Source organism: Xenopus tropicalis, chromosome 2 (genome assembly GCF_000004195.4).
Source record: "Xenopus tropicalis strain Nigerian chromosome 2, UCB_Xtro_10.0, whole genome shotgun sequence".
Classification (NCBI taxonomy): Eukaryota; Metazoa; Chordata; class Amphibia; order Anura; family Pipidae; genus Xenopus; species Xenopus tropicalis.
Genome location: NC_030678.2, coordinates 27,615,623 through 27,634,880, shown reverse-complemented (window position 1 = coordinate 27,634,880; position 19,258 = coordinate 27,615,623). Strand labels below are relative to the sequence as shown.

General features: G+C 40.2%; 1 protein-coding gene and 2 long non-coding RNA genes across 3 annotated transcripts; all 3 read right to left on the bottom strand.

The window, feature by feature from the left end:
• Positions 1–3,665: 3,665 nt before the first annotated feature.
• On the bottom strand, positions 3,666–8,053 carry LOC116408670. The gene is made up of 2 exons (XR_004221137.1): positions 7,848–8,053; positions 3,666–3,870 (listed from the first exon to the last, which is right to left on the bottom strand). It is a non-coding gene; the product is annotated as an uncharacterized LOC116408670 (long non-coding RNA).
• Positions 8,054–10,910: 2,857 nt separating this feature from the next.
• On the bottom strand, positions 10,911–14,432 carry LOC108645756 (serine/threonine-protein kinase N2). The gene is made up of 8 exons (XM_031896616.1): positions 14,352–14,432; positions 14,112–14,188; positions 13,762–13,904; positions 13,336–13,443; positions 13,137–13,217; positions 11,853–12,949; positions 11,694–11,755; positions 10,911–11,147 (listed from the first exon to the last, which is right to left on the bottom strand). The coding sequence occupies exons 3-6, from the start codon at positions 13,852–13,854 to the stop codon at positions 12,785–12,787; spliced, it is 447 nt and encodes a 148-aa protein (XP_031752476.1). The 5' UTR covers positions 13,855–13,904; positions 14,112–14,188; positions 14,352–14,432; the 3' UTR covers positions 10,911–11,147; positions 11,694–11,755; positions 11,853–12,784.
• A 17-nt stretch (positions 14,433–14,449) lies between these two features.
• On the bottom strand, positions 14,450–16,585 carry LOC116408768. The gene is made up of 2 exons (XR_004221216.1): positions 15,070–16,585; positions 14,450–14,988 (listed from the first exon to the last, which is right to left on the bottom strand). It is a non-coding gene; the product is annotated as an uncharacterized LOC116408768 (long non-coding RNA).
• Between the last annotated feature and the right edge of the window lie 2,673 nt (positions 16,586–19,258).

Below are 19,258 nucleotides of genomic sequence, written 5' to 3'. Positions count from 1 at the left end.
CATGGGGCATTAAAAAAAATAAATAAATGAAAAGACAGTTTCCCCCAACAGCAAAACAGGGGAAAGTTGTGCTCAACCACTAAATTTACATACATATAGACAACAACAAGAGGTCCTCTGCACTCACCCATTATCAATATATATAGGACATTAAGACATTCTGTGCATTAAGCTACTAAGAAATGCCCTCCCCAACTACGTAGTTGGCCAGCTTGAAGTATATTGCAATGTATGGACAAACAATCCCTGTTTTGTTTAAAGGGAAGGGCATTTCTTAGTAGCTTAATGCACAGAATGTATTAATGTCCTATATATTGATAATGGGTGAGTGCAGAGTTTCCCCCAATAAGCATGCAGGCTCTATTAGCTCATAGCTCTGGTGGGGGAAACAGTGTTTAGAAGTTCCCTTTAGGGCTGTGGCAGACAGGGAGATTAGTCGCTGCGGTGGGATGGCATACGCGGCACCGAAATCGCCAAAGTTTCCTCTCAAGGCAAATTTTGCCATCCCACCGGTGATTTACATTCTAGCTGGTGGGATGGCATTTCAGGGAGATTAGTCGCCCGCGACAAGGGAGATTTGTCGTGGGCGACTAATCTCCTCGTCTTTCACGGCCCTTAAAGTCAACCACCAGGCCTGCTTACATGTAAACATGTTTCTTATGTAGTTGCAATGCTGATGATCAATGCCCATACCTGGTACAGAATCTCAGGAAAGGGGCATCTTTTATGAAACCTGCTGCTGAAACATCCAGACATGAATACATTTATAGGGAATCAGCATTGGGCTGACACAGCAAACCAAAGCCAAGTGCTACACAAGAAATGAACACAGGATAAAGACTCTGGGTACCAAGCTCAAGGAGTTGTAAGCAGACCCTCGTAGGAGTGCTAATTAATACTATGCTTAAAATAGCATTACAGGTATAGGACCTGTTATCCAGAATGCTCGGGACCAAGGGTATTCCGGATAAGGGGTCTTTCTGTTATTTGGATCGTCATACCTTAAATCTACTAAGAAATCAATAAAACATTAATTAAACCCAATAGGATTGCTCTGCCCCCAATAAGGATTAATTATATCTTAGTTGGGATCAAATACAAAGCACTGTTTTATTTTTACAGAGATAAAGGAAATCAATTTTAAAAATCTGATTTGATTAAAATGGAGTCTATGGGAGAAAGGCTTTCCGTAATTTGGAGCTTTCTGGATATCGAGATTCCCGATAAGGGACCCCATACCTGTATAAGGGCTACATGCAAATGTGCGGGGATGTTTCTAGATACATGTGAAGATGTAACTGAATAGACTAATATTACTAATGCTCTGGGTAGGTCTAAAACTAGTGTGACTTTGAAAGGTTCCCAAGAGCCACAGTGATGCTTCCAGTGTCCCAAATAAAAACCAAAAGCTTTAGCCAATCTCCTGTGTTTAGGAATAAGAAGTGAGCCAGTTGGGACCAGATAGCACTCAGTGTCAGGGAAGCAACACAAATGGTTTTGGGCTTCTGCACATTTATAATAAATACAGAGAACTCTGTAACTGTAAGGACTACACCAGACCTATGTATGAACCTATAAACATCCATCCCGTGGCGCACCATTAGTTACTGTACTGCAGCTCCGCTATATAAGTGAGCTAATGAGGGCTTCAGTTCAGCCACCACTAAAGGGACAACAAAACCCTTTATAATAACAAATGCAATGTGCACTTGTGCAAAGTCTGGGAAGGTAATAATGCAAGGGATAGCAGACCTGTGGGAGGGATCTGAGGGGAGGCTTTCTTTCCTCTTGATCTTGTTCCGGGACCCCCGAGCCCAGATGCACAAGTTACATTGCTTCTTCTTCTGCAAGTCTGAATCCACGAGCAAATATCCCGGAGCAGATAGGGGAGATGCATTCGGCCAGGCTTCCTTACATTATCATATCTAGAAAGAAGAGATACAAGGAAGTTACATAACTTAACTTGTTTATTAATAACCTGGAGGAGGACATAGACAGTACTGTTTCTATTTGTGCTAATGACACTAAATTGTGCAAAACTATAAGTTCCATGCAGGATGCTGCCGCTTTGCAGAGCGATTTGGAAAAAAATTGGAAAACTGGGCAGCAAACTGGAAAATGAGATTCAATGTTGATAAGTGCAAAATTATGCACTTTGGTAGAAATAATATAAACGCGAACTATCTACTGAATGGTAGTGTGTTGGGTGTTTCCTTAATGGAGAAGGATCTAGGGGTTTTTGTAGATAACAAGTTGTCTAATTCCAGGCAGTGTCATTCTGTGGCTACTAAAGCAAATAAAGTGCTTCTATAAAAAAGGGCATTGACTCAAGGGATGAGAACATATTTTTGCCCCTTTATAGGTCCCTGGTAAGGCCTCATCTTGAGTATGTAGTGGAGTTTTGAGCTCCAGTCCTTAAGAAGGAACTAAACTGGTTAAGGGGATGGTTAAGGGGATGGAAGATTTAAACTATGAGGTTAGACTGTCGAGGTTGGGGTTGTTTTCTCTGGAAAAGAGGCGCTTGCGAGGGGACATGATTACTCTGTACAAGTACATTAGAGGGGATTATAGGCAGATGGGGGCTGTTCTTTTTTCCCATAAAAACAATCAACGCACCAGAGGCCACCCCTTTAGATTAGAGGAACAGAGCTTCCATTTGAAGCAGCGTAGGGGGTTTTCACGGTGAGGGCAGTGAGGTTGGGGAATGCCCTTCCTAGTGATGTGGTAATGGCAGATTCTGTTAATGCCTATAAGAGGGGCCTGGATGAGTTCTTGCACAATCAGAATATCCAAGGCTATTGTGATACTAATATCTACAGTTAGTACTAGTGGTTGTATATATAGTTTATGTATGTGAGTGTATAGATTGGTAGGTGTGGGTTGTGTGTGCTGGATTTACTTGGATGGGTTGAACCTGATGGACTCTGGTTTTTTCAACCCTATGTAACTACAGTATATGTAGAAACTATATGTAGTATATGCAGATCCCTTACTGAAATGCATCTTTGCTGACCTCTGCACATGTGATGGGTGGGTGTTTACAAACAGGAAGGAAGAATTCCAACAGCAGTCAGTTGTTTTGTAGCTGAGGTATCTACTGTTTGCATGGTAAGGTAAGCAGTGATTAAAGGTGAAGTTCACTGTGAAATTTACTTTTACCATAATATAATAATTGATACTTTGAGAAAGTTTGCATTAGGCCTTGTTGTCTTGGAAGAACTGGGTTTGATTCTTACATGAACTCCAAAGTGTTGGGCAAATCACTTAGGGGCCGATATATTATTAACAAGTACATTTATAAAATTATTTTTAGCTCTGAGAAATCTGCCAGTTTGTCTCACACACACACACACACACACACACACACACACACACACACACTACTGCTCACTATGCCCAAGCTTTGTAGATTTCTCTGGAGAAGGACACCACTGTGCCTGCTGCAAGACACTGTAACACTTGTTTGGCTCTTTCTTAGAATGGGCCTTCGCTTAGGTGGAAGAGACCTGGAGGAAGCTAAGGGTGTAGTTAAACTACAACTCACTGTAGCTGTGTAGTGCAAGTGCAATAAATATGGCCGCCAGAAAGAGTTCCAAATGGGAAAGACACAATTATTTCTGTTGGTGAGGTTAATGGACAGAAATATAGTAAAATATTAAACATTACCATGCTCATAGGGAGGGAAAGTTCAGCATTGATATTAATACAGGGGTTGATCTTATTAGCAGTCACTCGCAGGCGCAGGGCTTCAGGATGGTACCGACGCTACTTGCAATGATCCCTTTGCCCACTCCAGAGATGATCCCTCCCGTCACCAGTATGTACTTCATCGGGGCTCTAGGTGCCGTGCACTGGTACCGGAACAGATTTCTGAAACAGAACATTTATTTGAAGCCTTCACTTTATAAATCAATTAAACTGAACATTCATTAAATAAATATTTATTAAAAGATTACTTTTTAAAAAAAATCTATATTTTGCATTTTGTGTGTCCATTTTTCAACTCTAGCCCTTTGAAATCGAAGGCCTGTAAACTCCTCAACCTATAGCACCAATGGCTAATTCATTCAAAGCTGTTCTGCATGGCTGTAAGGAAACCACCGCAGCCTGCAGTATGCAACATAGATTATTAATATTAAGATTCAATGGACTGAATTTTAAGTGGTAACTTCAAAATAATTAAGTGGAGGGATCTACTCTGTTTATTTCCGGTTAAGGGATCCCATATCTGTACTACTTATGTCAAATTGAAATTGTCCAGATTGACTAAATAATTTACAGGATCAAATGTCATAGAATTCTGATGGATCCTGATGGATTCCCAACAGTATTACTATTATCTTCGTTACTGACACTCTTCTAATGGTCAGTTTGTGTATATTTATATTCATATATAGATATTATCAACATGAAATATAAAACAAATTGCAACCCCCCTACCAGCAGAAGTTCTTAGTTCTAACTGTGCCCCCCATTGCGCTACAGTGGCTCGGGCTGTTTGGAATGCCAAATGCCGGTGAGTTATTGTGGCAGCTTTATTCCCTTTCAGCATAAAAAATTATAGTGTTGTAATTTTGAGAAAAAGTATGTTAACGGGATTCTGCCATTATTTTTATGGTATACTTTTTATTTCTAAATTACACTGTTTACATAGCGAATAATTCACTCTACCATGTACCATGTTTATAAAACGTTTTAAAATTTGGGGACATTACAATAAATCCATAAAACTATAAGATACTTTTTATTCATTTTTTGACATTTTTACAATTTGGCAATCAACACTTTAAGAGCTGTGTACTTTCCAACACTTTTGTGAATCCCCCCTATAGAGTTATAACTACCCTAAAACAGGGGTAGAAACACCAAAAAGGAGACCCATGTAAAATTGATAAAAAGGTTCAATCTGCAGGACTGACTGTAACATTAAATTTGTGCCTTAACTTTTCATACATTTGCCTTTAAAGGAGAAGGAAAGGCAAAGTCACTTGGGTGTGCCCCAAGTGACTTGAATCGCTTACCTTATACCTTATAGGAAGCGCTGCATGTACCCCGGGCTGGTGCTGTTCTCTCCCAACAGGGGCACCAGCCCGGGGTACCTGCAGCGCTTCCTCCTGTATCGCTCACGCGCATGCGCAGGACAGTGAAAAGCTGAACTTTAACAGAGAAGTTGGATTCTCACTCTACTGCGCATGCGCCTATTGTGTTAGTCACAGTGAAACGAAGGTGGAAGGAGGAAGCGCATCGCTCCAGGTACCCCTGGCTGGTGCTGTTTTCTCCTAACGAGGTAAGCGATTAAAGTCACTTGGGGGTGCTTAACATTATAGCACCCCCAAGTGACTTAGCCTTTCCTTCTCCTTTAAATACCCTTTTATCAAGTGTGCAAGAATATTACAGACTGCAGGCAGGGGTTTCTGCTTAACTTCGGCTTTGACCCTGGGCACTAACCCATCAGCGCTTCCCCTGCTCTACGGCTGGGCTCCCTAAAAACCAGCGGGCACTATTTGCAATGCACCACTGGCTGCAAGTTTTTAAAGGTGACGTGTTCCCTGTTAATCCAGAAATCCATTACTAGCATTGCGATAGCAGCACTGTGCTTCACTGTTGGTATGGGGCAGTCACGAGCTTTGTATAACACTGGCCTGTATGGGACGTGGTACAATAGGAGAATCACGTGAAAGCATGGCTGGAGTGTGCCAAAAATATTGAGAGTATCCCCAGTTGCGGTGTGGGAAAAGGTAGGGCCAAGATAGAAAACTGATCCAAACGTCAAAGCAATGTGTGCATAAGGCTGCACACACCTTAAAGGAGAACTGGAGCTTAACTTAAGAAGTAGGCTAAAATATTTACTTTATGTTTTGGGCTTCTGTACTGCCCAAGGCAACCACAGCCCTTTAGCAGGAATGATCTGTGCCCCAAAGATGCCCCAGTAGCCCCCATCTTCTTTTCCACTGATTCCCTGCACATGCTCCGTGCTGTCACTTACTGAGCTTAGGGACCCACCCACAATATACTGTATATTGTGAGAGATGCAATGGGAAAGAGCATTGTTTGGTGTGTTTTCCACCAGTGTTTAAGGTGGGATACAAATGGCACCAGGTAAAATGCCTGGTTTTACAGCAGGTAATGCTGTGTTGGAGTAAATCTCCCTTTAAGGTTTTTGATTTGGCCAGCTGTAGGGAGCTGCCTCATTAGGCTGCAGGTGAGCAGCCAATAAAAAGGGCTGTGTGATTACATAGAGAGTGGGAGTTGGAATCGAACCTTGACTGAGTGAAGGTCACTCTCAGAGCAGGGGGGCTGCCGGTGTCAGGAACTCCCAGAGGAGCTGGGGGTGCCACCTGCCACTGCAGGGAGCAGAGGGAGTTATGACCCGATGGATAAGTGCTGAGAGGGCTCAGCAAGGCTTAATGTGAAGCCTGAGTGTTCCGGAGTGTGGAACTAACCCTGGAAGGTGAGAACCCTGAAGAAGGGACAAATCACAACCCTGAACTGTATGTTGATGAACTGTTTGTTTCTGTTGGGAAGAATTGGCCCTGAAGAAACCTGAGTTTTGCCTGAAAATGTGGTGTCCCTGTCTCTATGCTCCAGATCCTCTGCATGCCTGCCTGCCTACCATTGCTAATTCCCCAAAAATTGCGTGTACAGGCAGTCACAATATATAGAATAGAAATGCCACAATATAAGGTTGATTAGTAATTAATAGTTACTACATGGCAGCTCTGAAACCAGTGCAATTAGCATTAGAATGTAATAATCATCCCTGTAGCGTCAGCTGATATGGCAGTAGCAAAATTAGGACATCTTGCTCAGTAGAGTTCATTTAGAGCTGTCATGATGCTCAATATTCCCTTTTTAATTTTGACCAGTAAATGAAATTGTTCCTAAATAATGGGTTTCTTTACTACTAAAAGAGGAGAGCAGCAGCATAGCTAGAAGGAACTTGGCTTAGCAGCAAAACCTGCTTAGGGCCAATATCTACCAAACCTTGGGATAGATGATCTGTTTCACATACATCTGGAGAAAAGGGAAAGGGGTCCCTATAAAACAGGATCTAAGGTGATAATTAAAACCCACTAACACACTTAGCAAATGTGCTTACTTTTAGTTACTGAGCCGTTAGCTCTATTGCTGCAGCAACCCCAGGAGTTTTATTTTTATACGTTATCCCTAAATACAAATACAGGTATGGGACCTATTATATAGAATGCTCAGGACCTGGGGTTTTCTGGATAAGAGATTTTTCTGTAATTCAGATCTCCTACCTAATGTCTGCTAAAAACATTACTTAAAAAATCATTAAACCCAATAGGATTGTTTTGCCTCCAATAAGGATTAATTATATCTTAGTTGGGATCAACTACAAGGTACTGTTCTATTATTACAGAAAAAAAGAAAATCATCTTTAAAAATGTGAATTATTTGATTAAAATGGAGTCTATGGGAGATGGCCTTTCCGTAATTCGGAACTTTCTGGATAATGGGTTTCCAGATAAGAGGTCTGACACTTGTACACTAATTTCTTAGTTTTACAGTTTCTGATACAAACGGGAAAAACACCCTCTTGTGGTTTTCTTTGCAATAGTTGTTGGTCTAAATGCACTGAATTCCAACACCATACACGTGTGTTTGGACATAGATTTTTATGTATATAGAGCTACTTGTGCATGCAGCATTGTACAGCAAAAATGACAGTAACATACTATCCTAGCCAAACTACTTTTTATCATTTATATATAATTGTGACAAAAGCCATAAGAATATGTTACATTGGAAAATGAAATTTGATAATAGAAGGATTTTTTTTATAGCATGCTTCACCTATGCAGGGCAATATTGGGTTCCTTTACCTCTGAAGAGGAGAATCCCCCAAGGCTGGTTTTAGGATTAGGCATAGGGTCTTTGCGCTGTCCTTTCTTCCACACAACTGAAAATATATACAGGAGCCTGAAACAAGAGGATTCAGGAGGATTTAATGCTATCACCCGTACAAAACACACAGAAAATATTTCAACTAAACTCTCTTTGAGGTCCAGGTTACAGATACATGGAAACATTATTGTAGCAGTCAGTGACAACAAATTGTTGTGGATCACTTTCCAGTAATGGCATTGAGTAATGCTACTAATAGCTCAAACCAACACACAATACAATAATTAAGGAGCTGCAATTAAAGATACATGGGGTCTGTATGGGAGTGGAAAGATAGGTCAGTATGGGTCTGTATGTGAGTGGATAGATAGGTCAGTATGGGTCTGTATGTGAGTGGATAGATAGGTCAGTATGGGTCTGTATGTGAGTGGATAGATAGGTCAGTATGGGTCTGTAGGTGAGTGGATAGATAGGTCAGTATGGGTCTGTAGGTGAGTGGATAGATAGGTCAGTATGGGTCTGTAGGTGAGTGGATAGATAGGTCAGTATGGGTCTGTAGGTGAGTGGATAGATAGGTCAGTATGGGTCTGTAGGTGAGTGGATAGATAGGTCAGTATGGGTCTGTATGGGAGTGGATAGATAGGTCAGTATGGGTCTGTATGGGAGTGGATAGATAGGTCAGTATGGGTCTGTATGGGAGTGGATAGATAGGTCAGTATGGGTCTGTATGGGAGTGGATAGATAGGTCAGTATGGGTCTGTATGGGAGTGGATAGATAGGTCAGTATGGGTCTGTATGGGAGTGGATAGATAGGTCAGTATGGGTCTGTATGGGAGTGGATAGATAGATCAGTATGGGTCTGTATGTGAGTGGATAGATAGGTCAGTATGGGTCTGTATGGGAGTGGATAGATAGGTCAGTATGGGTCTGTAGGTGAGTGTATAGATAGGTCAGTATGGGTCTGTAGGTGAGTGGATAGATAGGTCAGTATGGGTCTGTAGGTGAGCTATGACCTATGTCTGTATGGGTGTATAGAAGCAGGGGATACCCATATTCCAAGTAAATTATATACAGTGAGAAGTAGGGGATACTAGTATCCCAAGTCAGTGGTCGGCAAAGTGCGGCTCGCGAGCCACAAGCGGCTCTTTAACCCGCGCAAGTTGGCTCTTTTAGGTGCGGGCTCGCAGAATTGCATTTTCATTGCCATAGCAATGGGAGACGCGATGCGGTGGGAGACGTGGCAGGGATACGCAGTGCAAGGGAGGCTCTTCCAGGTGCGGCCTCGCGAGCGACATTAGGCCCTCTACACATGAAGCCAGTGAAGATCTGTGTTGCCCTTTAAACAGACCTGTACATTATTGACAAGAGAAACCACCTTAGGAACCAATATACTGTATAATCCCATATTCATGTGCTTGCATCACCAGTTTAGTTTCTTTTTTAATTAATGGGGCACCAAAGATTTTGTGCAATGTTCCATTGGCCCAATCTGTCTGTGTGCCCCCTCTGTATATACTTGTTTAGCATTATTACAATGGCTCCTCCTTTATCTGCCTTACATGTAAACATATATTTTTTTTCAGTGACTTTAAAGGAGACATATTGGATACATAGAAAATAATAATATATGGTGCTGGTTTCACATTGGTCCCTATAACAGTTATACTATAACTAGAAGATCTGTCAGCTTTACGCAGAAACCCATTATCCAGAAAAGGTCATCTCCCATAGACTCTATTTTAATCAAATAATTCATATTTTAAAAAATTATTTGCTTTTTCTCTGTAATAATAAAACAGTACCTGTACTTGATCCCAACTAAGATATAATTACCCCTTATTGGGGGCAGAACAGCCCTATTGGGTTTATTTAATGGTTAAATGATTCCCTTTTCTCTGTAATAATAAAACAGTACCTGTACTTGATCCCAACTAAGATATAATTACCCCTTATTGGGGGCAGAACAGTCCTATTGGGTTTATTTAATGGTTAAATGATTCCCTTTTCTCTGTAATAATAAAACAGTACCTGTACTTGATCCCAACTAAGATATAATTACCCCTTATTGGGGGGCAGAACAGTCCTATTGGGTTTAATTACTGTTTAAACATTTTTTTTTCATTAGATTTAAGGTAGGAGATTGGAATTACGGAAAGACCCCTTATCCGGAAAACCCTAGGTCCTGAGCATTTTATATTTCAAGTTTAAAAAATTTGGTTCTCAAAAAGAGTTTCAATCGCTATTTTGTTGATATTTGGCTCAGCTGACTAATAGGTTTGCCCACCACTGTCCCAAGTACATTATATACAGTGAGACACAGTGGATTCCCATATCCCAAGTACATTATATACAATGAGAAGCAGGGGATTCCCATATCCCAGGTACATTATATACAATGAGAAGCAGGGGATTCCCATATCCCAGGTACATTATATACAGTGAGAAGCAGGGGATTCCCATATCCCAGGTACATTATATACAATGAGAAGCAGGGGATTCCCATATCCCAAGTACATTATATACAATGAGAAGCAGGGGATTCCCATATCCCAGGTACATTATATACAATGAGAAGCAGGGGATTCCCATATCCCAGGTACATTATATACAGTGAGAAGCAAGTGATACCCATATCTCTATGCTCTATGCCCTGGGCTCAATATTAAAATCACTCAACTAATATATCAGGGCAGGGGTTAATCTTTTTGGGAAATTCATTTCTTTTTCCTTTTTTTTGACTTCCACCTTCACCCACTGCACTTCTACTGGACTCTGAGCTGCAGAGTAGCATCTTGGCCTCTCCCCTCTGTGTCAGTCTGTGCCAATACTTTGGCCCCTCTGTGTTGCCGTTATTGGGAGATGAACATTATTAATAAAATCACATTTATGAGCAACCCATATGCAGGCGCTAAGCCACAAATCCATAGCAATAGGCAAACATGGCACATCATTCCCTGATTGCTTCTCTCTGACCTCCCATTGGTCAATGACCGATGCCAATATCTCCATCCAAAATCTTTAATCAATACACAGATGATATTCTTGAAAAGCAAGATTTTTTATTTGTATTATAATATACATAAAGTGAGCAGAACAAACAAGTTATGTATGAAATGGTGGCGTGGGTGGCGGTTTGCAAGTGGGGTACAGGCTTCTTTCTTTACACAGACTCCGATGAGTGTTTGGTACAATATTCATTATACAATCTATGATCTTCATCACGGAATAAGATTTCTTTTGACTGTTGCAACTCTCTGTCTCACATCTGTGTCTCACATCTAAGAAACAGAATCAAAGAAGGATTTAAATCTAAAGGGCAACTAAAGTGCTGGTATAAGGAGCCTAATAATTAAATTGACATTGTAGGTGATTTAATGATATATTTTATATTTTTAATAAAGCAAATTAACCAGTTGCTGCTACAGGGCAGGGTGAAATAGTGTGCAAAGACTAAATCTAACAAATTAGAAATGCTCACTGCTCCCCGACAGTGAGAGCCCCATATTTAGTATCACAATTACATTACTAACCTCCATTGGTTAACTGTGCCAATAAATTTAACTTAACTACTTATATACTGAATTTACAGATATATTAAACTAAAAAGAAACCTGTTAAATATCAATCTGCCGCTTCTTCTGAACAAAATGATTCCACACGTGCATGGATGCACCTAAACTCACACCCACCAAACACCCTAAAACTGGGGCAATAGCCAAATTTGGGGCTGTGCTCTAGGTGCACTCCTAGCAGATTTTCAGTCTAAACATCCCCCTTACTTGTAAAATACCCCCACAAACTATATATTCCTTGAAAGTGCACACCTGCAGCTATTTGGAGATGCCATGCCATGCAGAATTGTGGACACAGTTCTCTGTGCTTTGGCCTGAAATGAAAAAAACAAACAAATTTAAATTTCTCCCCAAAACTGCAATAACTGGAGAAGAAAATGCCCAATTTAGCCCCAAATATATTTTACTTACGTGTATCTGTTTAGTGGAGCATCTTTCGACCCTTTAGTTTCATCTGTACTTCACTGCTCTGAAAGGTGAGTATTTGAGATGCCAACTACAAAGCTTGTGGCATTTGCTAAAGAGGTGACGCCAAGTCTAATCGTGCTCGATGTTCGTGTAGACATTCTTTTTGCAGCTGTGGCGCTCGGCGGCTAAAAACAAAATATTTACTGCCCAGAAATAAAGGTAGCCTCAGTACTTTGTCAGTTCAATCAAGTTCCCTGTTTCTCTCCAAGCATCTCAGCTATGCCTTCAGCACAGTACTAATTACTATTCATAATAAATAAAAAGGCTACAAATATCATATAGTATTAAAATGCAAACTGGCCCAATCTACCAGCAAACCATTGCTTTCTTTTTACAACTGCAAACAAAAAATCGAGCAAAAATCACTTTACAAAAAACTAGTAAAATCTAAAATGTTTCCTAGAAATACAGATAACAATGGCAGCTTATGAGGCATTAGTGAAAAAATAACTTTGTGGCATCAGAAGGAGAGATGAAATCATCAGTAGGCAAGATGAATTATCATGATCATCACACACCACAAATTTTTAGGGGCCCTGTGTGTTACCTAATACCTCAATTGGCTACAACCCAGTGCTATCCATAACCTAAGGAACATTTTAGGCAAAGAAAATCCCTAACTAACTAAATACACTGTTTCTCACCTTGCCACTAGATCTTACTTGCCTGTTATACAGGTGAGGTTTTAGAATATTATACAAAGTGTGAGAAGACTATTCCTATATTAGCCTAATCAGTCAGAGATTACTGAGGTGGGACACCTGAGCATCACTTTATATGAATGGACTTCTTATATGGATATGGACTGGCCCTCCACCCTCCCCATCTATTCCGTCTACTTATCAGATGTTCCTTCAGCGGTAACTGATGTTCTTTCAGAATCCTCTGAATGCCTCTTGCAGCTCTGATGGAATCCTTGCAGCAGTTGGTGGCAGTGCTGGAGCTTGGCATCCAGGGTTCTCTTGGCTCTCCAGGTCTTCGTTGCCCAGTACATATGGAGCTGTAATTCTTCGCTGTAACAGATGGTCCCAGTCCATATCCTAAAAGACAGGTGATATTTCACAATGAGTATCTGGTCTAAAAACTAGAATAACTGGAAAAAGAAATTATAATGCATTACGAGGCTACGGAAAAATAAAGCTGAAATTACATTAAACATGAAGAATTTATCAATATTCATTAGTGCTTTTCTGTCTGTAAATCAAAATAAATGGAATAGAAACTTACTTTAAAGAAGGGGTGCTCTTTAATCATTTCAGCCCCGGCGTCACCCGAACCGAGGCGAAATTCAGGATCTTTCTCTAACAGCTACAAAAAGAAATCAAACATTGTTATTAACTCATTAATGTTTTTAATTCTTATGTCTATTTTATTATTCTTCTGGGAAAGTATCCACCCAGGAAATACAAGCAATTTTCCAACTTACTTCTTGTATTAGAGTACAGGCATCCTCTGATAGGTCTTCCGGGAATATGATGTCATCATAGAGGATGCTTTTCATTTGCTCAACTGGATCCTTGTTGTTGAATGGTAACTGAGAAAGTGAATAATTATTCCTTTAGTGAAACAACTAAAAGATTTGTTGCAATACCAACTTAGTGCAGGCTCTGTACTGAACTACATCTCTCATGTGCAGCTGGTCATACAGATACCATTTCTTAGTACAGCACCATGGGGGTATTTCTTATATAAATGATAAAGGGAAGCCAAACATAGTAATATTCATGATATATAATTTCTGAGAGTATAGGTAGTTATGCTTGTAAATATGGAGATTATAATGAGTCACATTATAAAATGCCAATAGCAATGATTCCCCAATGTAAGTTGATAATATAGGAATTGTGCTTACCTCATACAGGAGCATAACATAAATGGTAATTCCTAGGGCCCACCAGTCAGCGGCCATGCCGTATCCAAGTTTCAGATAGATCTCCGGGGCCATGTATGTTCTTGTTCCGCACACGGTGTTCGTGCGGTCGCTGTATCCAAATCCTTAAACACAAGAAACACTGTGAGGAAACTGCAACCTGGGGCCCTAATGTAAAGTAATGAGGGACTTTCCTCAACTGCTTGCTTCCAAACTACACACCCACTCAGATCTGTTTATGCCACTTACGTATAACACTATATCTAAATATAATAATACCTAATAATCTGATCTTATCCCATGTATGCTCCAGAATTATAAGCAACACTTACTGTCTTTGCTGAGGCCGAAGTCTACGATCTTAAGGTAGCCATCCCGGTCCAACAGCAAATTCTCCAGCTTTAGATCTCTGAATTAAAACCAAGTCAATAGTTTAGTAGTTATACATATATAATCCTTATAATAACATCAAACAAATTATTACAGTGCTACAAGATAGATTAGCAGTGTTCTTAGTAGTGTTACCAGCTCCATCTGGAAATAAAGATGATTTTAGTGTTATTAATGCTTACCTATGGACAATGCCAAGCTGATGTAATGCCTCCAGGCCAAGGACAACGCATGCGGTGTAAAACCTGAATAGAGAAAATATAAAATTCAGTTACTTTAATTTTTTATATATATAAGCTGATTTGTGCGAGAATTAAGGTGATTCCCATTCTACTTACATGACGTCAGGTTCTTCAAGTTCCACTGATCTTATAAAGTCAAACATGTCACCTCCAGGTAGATATTCCATGACGTAGAACAGGTGGGACGCCGTCTGGAAGGTTCCATGTAATGACACCAGGAACGGATGGTTAGCAGAACTTACCCTCTGGAGGATTTCCTTCTCATGGAAGACACTGTGGGGAAAATCATCCCATTATCACCACATCTTTATGAACAGACACAGGGCAATACAGCAGATAATAACCAAATGCAAATGATTTAAAGGAATGTGAGGAAAAACAGATACTAAGTATAAAAAGAGAAAACTGTCCTACATATAAAGCTGAATATAACAAGAAAAGATGACACAGATATGGCCAATATTAATCTCTCCCCTATCACTGACCTGTCCAAATTGCCCTTTTCCAAAACGTGTTCTTTTTTTAGGGCCTTGATGGCATATAGCACTTCGGTGTTCTTGTGCTCGGCTAGGAATACCTGGAGTCAGAAGACAGAAAGTTTAATCACTCTGGGTAAATCAGTAGTAACTAAAACCTAATTGTGCAATGAGTCGCTCACCTTCCCGAATCCTCCTTCTCCCAACACTTGACCCAGGTTGAATTGATCAAGTGAGGGAGATCCGGGCTCAACAGGGCTGAAAAATAAAATAAAGAAAATGTAATATATGTTTTGTTCATGTTTACAGACAAGAATAATCTAATATACAGTTTATTTGGTGACTTTTTGTAGCATCCAATCACAAGAGGGTATTGGCCAGTTACTGTTCTTACCCTCTAATGAGAAGGGAACTATAATAGAATTAAGCTTTACAAACAGTGCAAATTAGGCAATATTAATATTTTGATATATAAGCAAGTTACAATTCTAAACCAAAACAAGAGAATATGCCCCAAATCAGATACCTGGTAGATGGTCCTTCTGCGCCCTGTATTTTATTGGCAATATCTGAGCCAAATTCAGAGATGTTGAGCTGCAAACAAAGGACAAATGAGTATTATGCGCAGAATAAACATTGCATGAATTTCATATGTGCAGCACTGAGAATGAATGAGAACCCTGAAGCAAAGAATAAAGAATAATATCTGTAGAATCTACTTACTTCTGATGGAAGACTGGAAGAGGTGGAATTATCTTCCTTTGGCTCAGACTGTTGCTCCTGATTGGGAACAATGTGTCCGCTGTTATTGGACGTGCCAGCATCACAATCAGGAGCTTCTGAAACGGAAGCAGAAATGGAACAATATAGTCTCAACATGATGATACACAGTTTATTATAATATTACAATATTAGACCTAAACTTTATAAAAAGTATAAATACTCTCCTATTTAAATATATAAGTATCCTATTGGAATGAAACATAAATGTCCATACAATTCACATAAATGCACTATGAATAATATTATTAACCATAAATTAATTAATTAATTAAATTAATAAATTTTAAGAAGTCAGTGTATCATCCAACTTACCCAATAAAAATGGCATCGCTGGTGGTTCATATGGTGGTACATATTTATTTGCTTTCACGCAAATCTTCACCAGGGCCTCTGAAGTAATAACTACCCCAGGGACCTCCACCTTGGCATCCTACAGAGGTAAAGCATAGTAAGAATCCAACAATTACATGTGTGTGTTTGTATATATTTCACACCCATACAATGTACTTACGAATGAAAGCCAGTTGAAATTGGTGGGGCTGGCTGTATCCCTGGGGATAGTCTCTGCTGGCTCCGAGCCCTCAGGCTCATGAAGAGGAATGGCCCCTCCGATGTTGTGGGAAGAGCCAGGGTCCTCTTCATACCCAGCAGGAAGTAGAGATTCTACAAGAATAAAAACACAACAGATGTCATTATTATCTGGCAGTGGGGTCCTTATCAGAACTGAAATTGGTTTCCCAGATGTGCAACTCTAATTAAAATGTGCTTTTTAGTATCAATCACACTTACCTATGAACGATGGCTGTGCCAGGTGGTCGGGCAGCTCTAAGGTGGCAGTAAACTCCACCAGAGAGTCACGCACATCGGTGATCTCTACGATCTCCACAAAAGCATTTTCATGCTCAATAGAAAGAATCGAGTTCTGTGAAAGGAAAAAAAATAAGTTAAAATTATAATACACTCCCCCACCAGTTAAGATGATTGTTTTTCATATATTAATTGTGGTAAAAAATATTCTGCCATTATACTGCAAAAAATCCAGGGTATGAAAACATTTATTTTGTGGCCATTAATTAAGGATGAAAGTGCCAATTGCGTAGGATTTGGTGTATCAGTACAAAGTGTGTGTGTAATTATCTGTCTCATATATGTAAGTAGAGCTCCATGGGCCCAGGTGTTTGATCCTGGCCCTCCATCCATTTTGCCCTGAACTCTCACACCCTCCCATGCCAGTGCCACCATATTCTTTATCCCAGGTAAAAGGACAAAAGGAAACGTGAGCAGCTTACCTCGACTTTACTCTTCTTGCAACCCATCACTTTTTCTCCTGTAATAGAGAAGAAAGATTGGTATCTTTCACAGCTAATATGGAGGGGAAATAAAAGCTGCAGAACACGGACAGGGCATGACCATAATGTCTCTTTATACTCTCCTAAATGCTTGACCTATCACATACTAGTGTGTGTTTAGCCAGTATCGGAATAGGCCTCCAAGGGCCCAGTGGGGGAACCTAATATCCACAGCTCACATTCAAATATTAGCTATAAATACTGCTATATGTTGTGAGTTATGCAGAAAATAAGAAAGGGCTGATGGGAATTGTTCTTGGCTGAAGCCCACTGGGATCTGCTGAGGCTGCTCCAACCATCTCTATTGTGTGGGGTCCAGAAAAGGACTTGGCTTAGTGCAGGTGTATGAGAAAATACACATTAGCAGCAACTATGGCCCCGCTACAAAGTGACAAACACACAGACAAAAAACAGATCAAAGTGATACTGGCAGATCCCTGCACAGTTGTGTTGCTATATTGTAATATTTCTATTCATAAAGCTGCTGCCCAACTACCATTGGGCGGGACAATGTACCCGATTGGTTTAAGACACTGTTTACATCTGTGTTACCCCAAAACCAGGGGTCAAAGCTGCAGCAGCCAGGCATAGGTTTAGTAATAAACAGTTGGGTTTGTGCCAGAAAAGCTTTTATTGTGATACAGATACATCCCTATATGATCCATAATAACTGTAGTCACACCAAGCCCAGATATATCCCATGTTCCTGTATTTGTAGGTAGGAGAAGCCAAAGGAGAAACTGTTGATATGGTGTAAAAGTACCAATTACATAACTTTTAAAAAGATTGTAAGGTTTATTGGTTTCCATTTGGGCTCCAACCTGTGGCCCTGCAGCGGATTTGCAGCTCCCAGAATCCCCAAATAGACAACCAGTCACATCTTTGCTGTTGTTTTCTAAATTGTAGGTGACCGTTCAAATTCAATTGCTGATATCACCAGTGATATTGGATAAACGCTATAATAAATATGCCCCTGAGTGTAGGTGTGTGAGAAAATACACATTATCAGCAGCACCTGTTGCCCTGTAGCTGTTACTAAACTACAACTCCCATCATCATCCAACAGAGTTTGGCAGTTGGCTAGACACCCCCCTAAATGAGTATAGAATCTGGCAACTGCCACTTCAAAAGGATAGACAAACAGACACAACTAATCAAAGTGATTTTGACAGATCCCTACACATTTGTGTTGATATGTTTTAATATTTCCATCCATGAAGCTGCTGCCCAACTGCCATTAACTGCCATCCTGGCTCTTTAGCACTGTCAGTGGCACAGGGAATGTGCAGAAATCTCTGCCTGCTGCTAAATAAATAAAGCTACAACATGTGCAATTCCTCCCTATTCATAAATGATAACCATAAAGCTGTAATATTTAGCTGAAAAATGTACTTACAGAGAGAGCAGGTAACAAGCTGCAATCACTAGAGATAATGCTAAGCATCTGACTGGAGGCAGCCAATCTCCTGAGGCTAAAGCAGGCTTGGGGGCGGGACAATGCACCTGATTGGTTGAAGACACTGTTTACATCAATGTTACCCCAAAACCATGTGTCACAGCTGCAGCAGCCAGGCATAGGTTTAGTAATAAACAGTTGGGTTTGTGCCAGAAAAGCTTTTATTGTGATACAGATACATCCCTATAAGATCCATAATAACTGTAGTCACACCAAGCCCAGATATATCCCATGCTCCTGTATTTGTAGGAGAAACCAAAGGGAAACTGTTGTAAAAGCACCGATGACATAACTTTTTAAAATTATTGTAAGATTTATTGCTTTCCATTTGGGCTCCCAGAATCCCCAAATAGACTTGTGCTGCAAGCTGAACATTTCTGCCTCTGCACAGTCACAGACACAGAGATCCAAAAGCAAAATATTCACTCCCCAGTGTAAATACCTAAATATGTGCAAGAAAATGCCTTGTGTGTAGTGTTCATTAACTAAACCCTAAGACTTGTGATCCCCCACTATAATTCAATACTAAAGATCATATATATATATATCAAAAATAGGAACCACTGGCATTCACGTATAAAGCGCACAAAAATGCCTGGGTGCAGCCATCAAAGCAGGAACAGAAATGGATAACGAAGAAGCCGCTTTCACAGGACTTATTTTACACATAAGTCCTGTGAGAGCGGCTTCTTCGTTATCCATTTCTATTTATATATATATATACTGTATATATATAAATCCAAAAAGTCAAGTACACACCAGGGTACATTTCAGTCTCCTTCT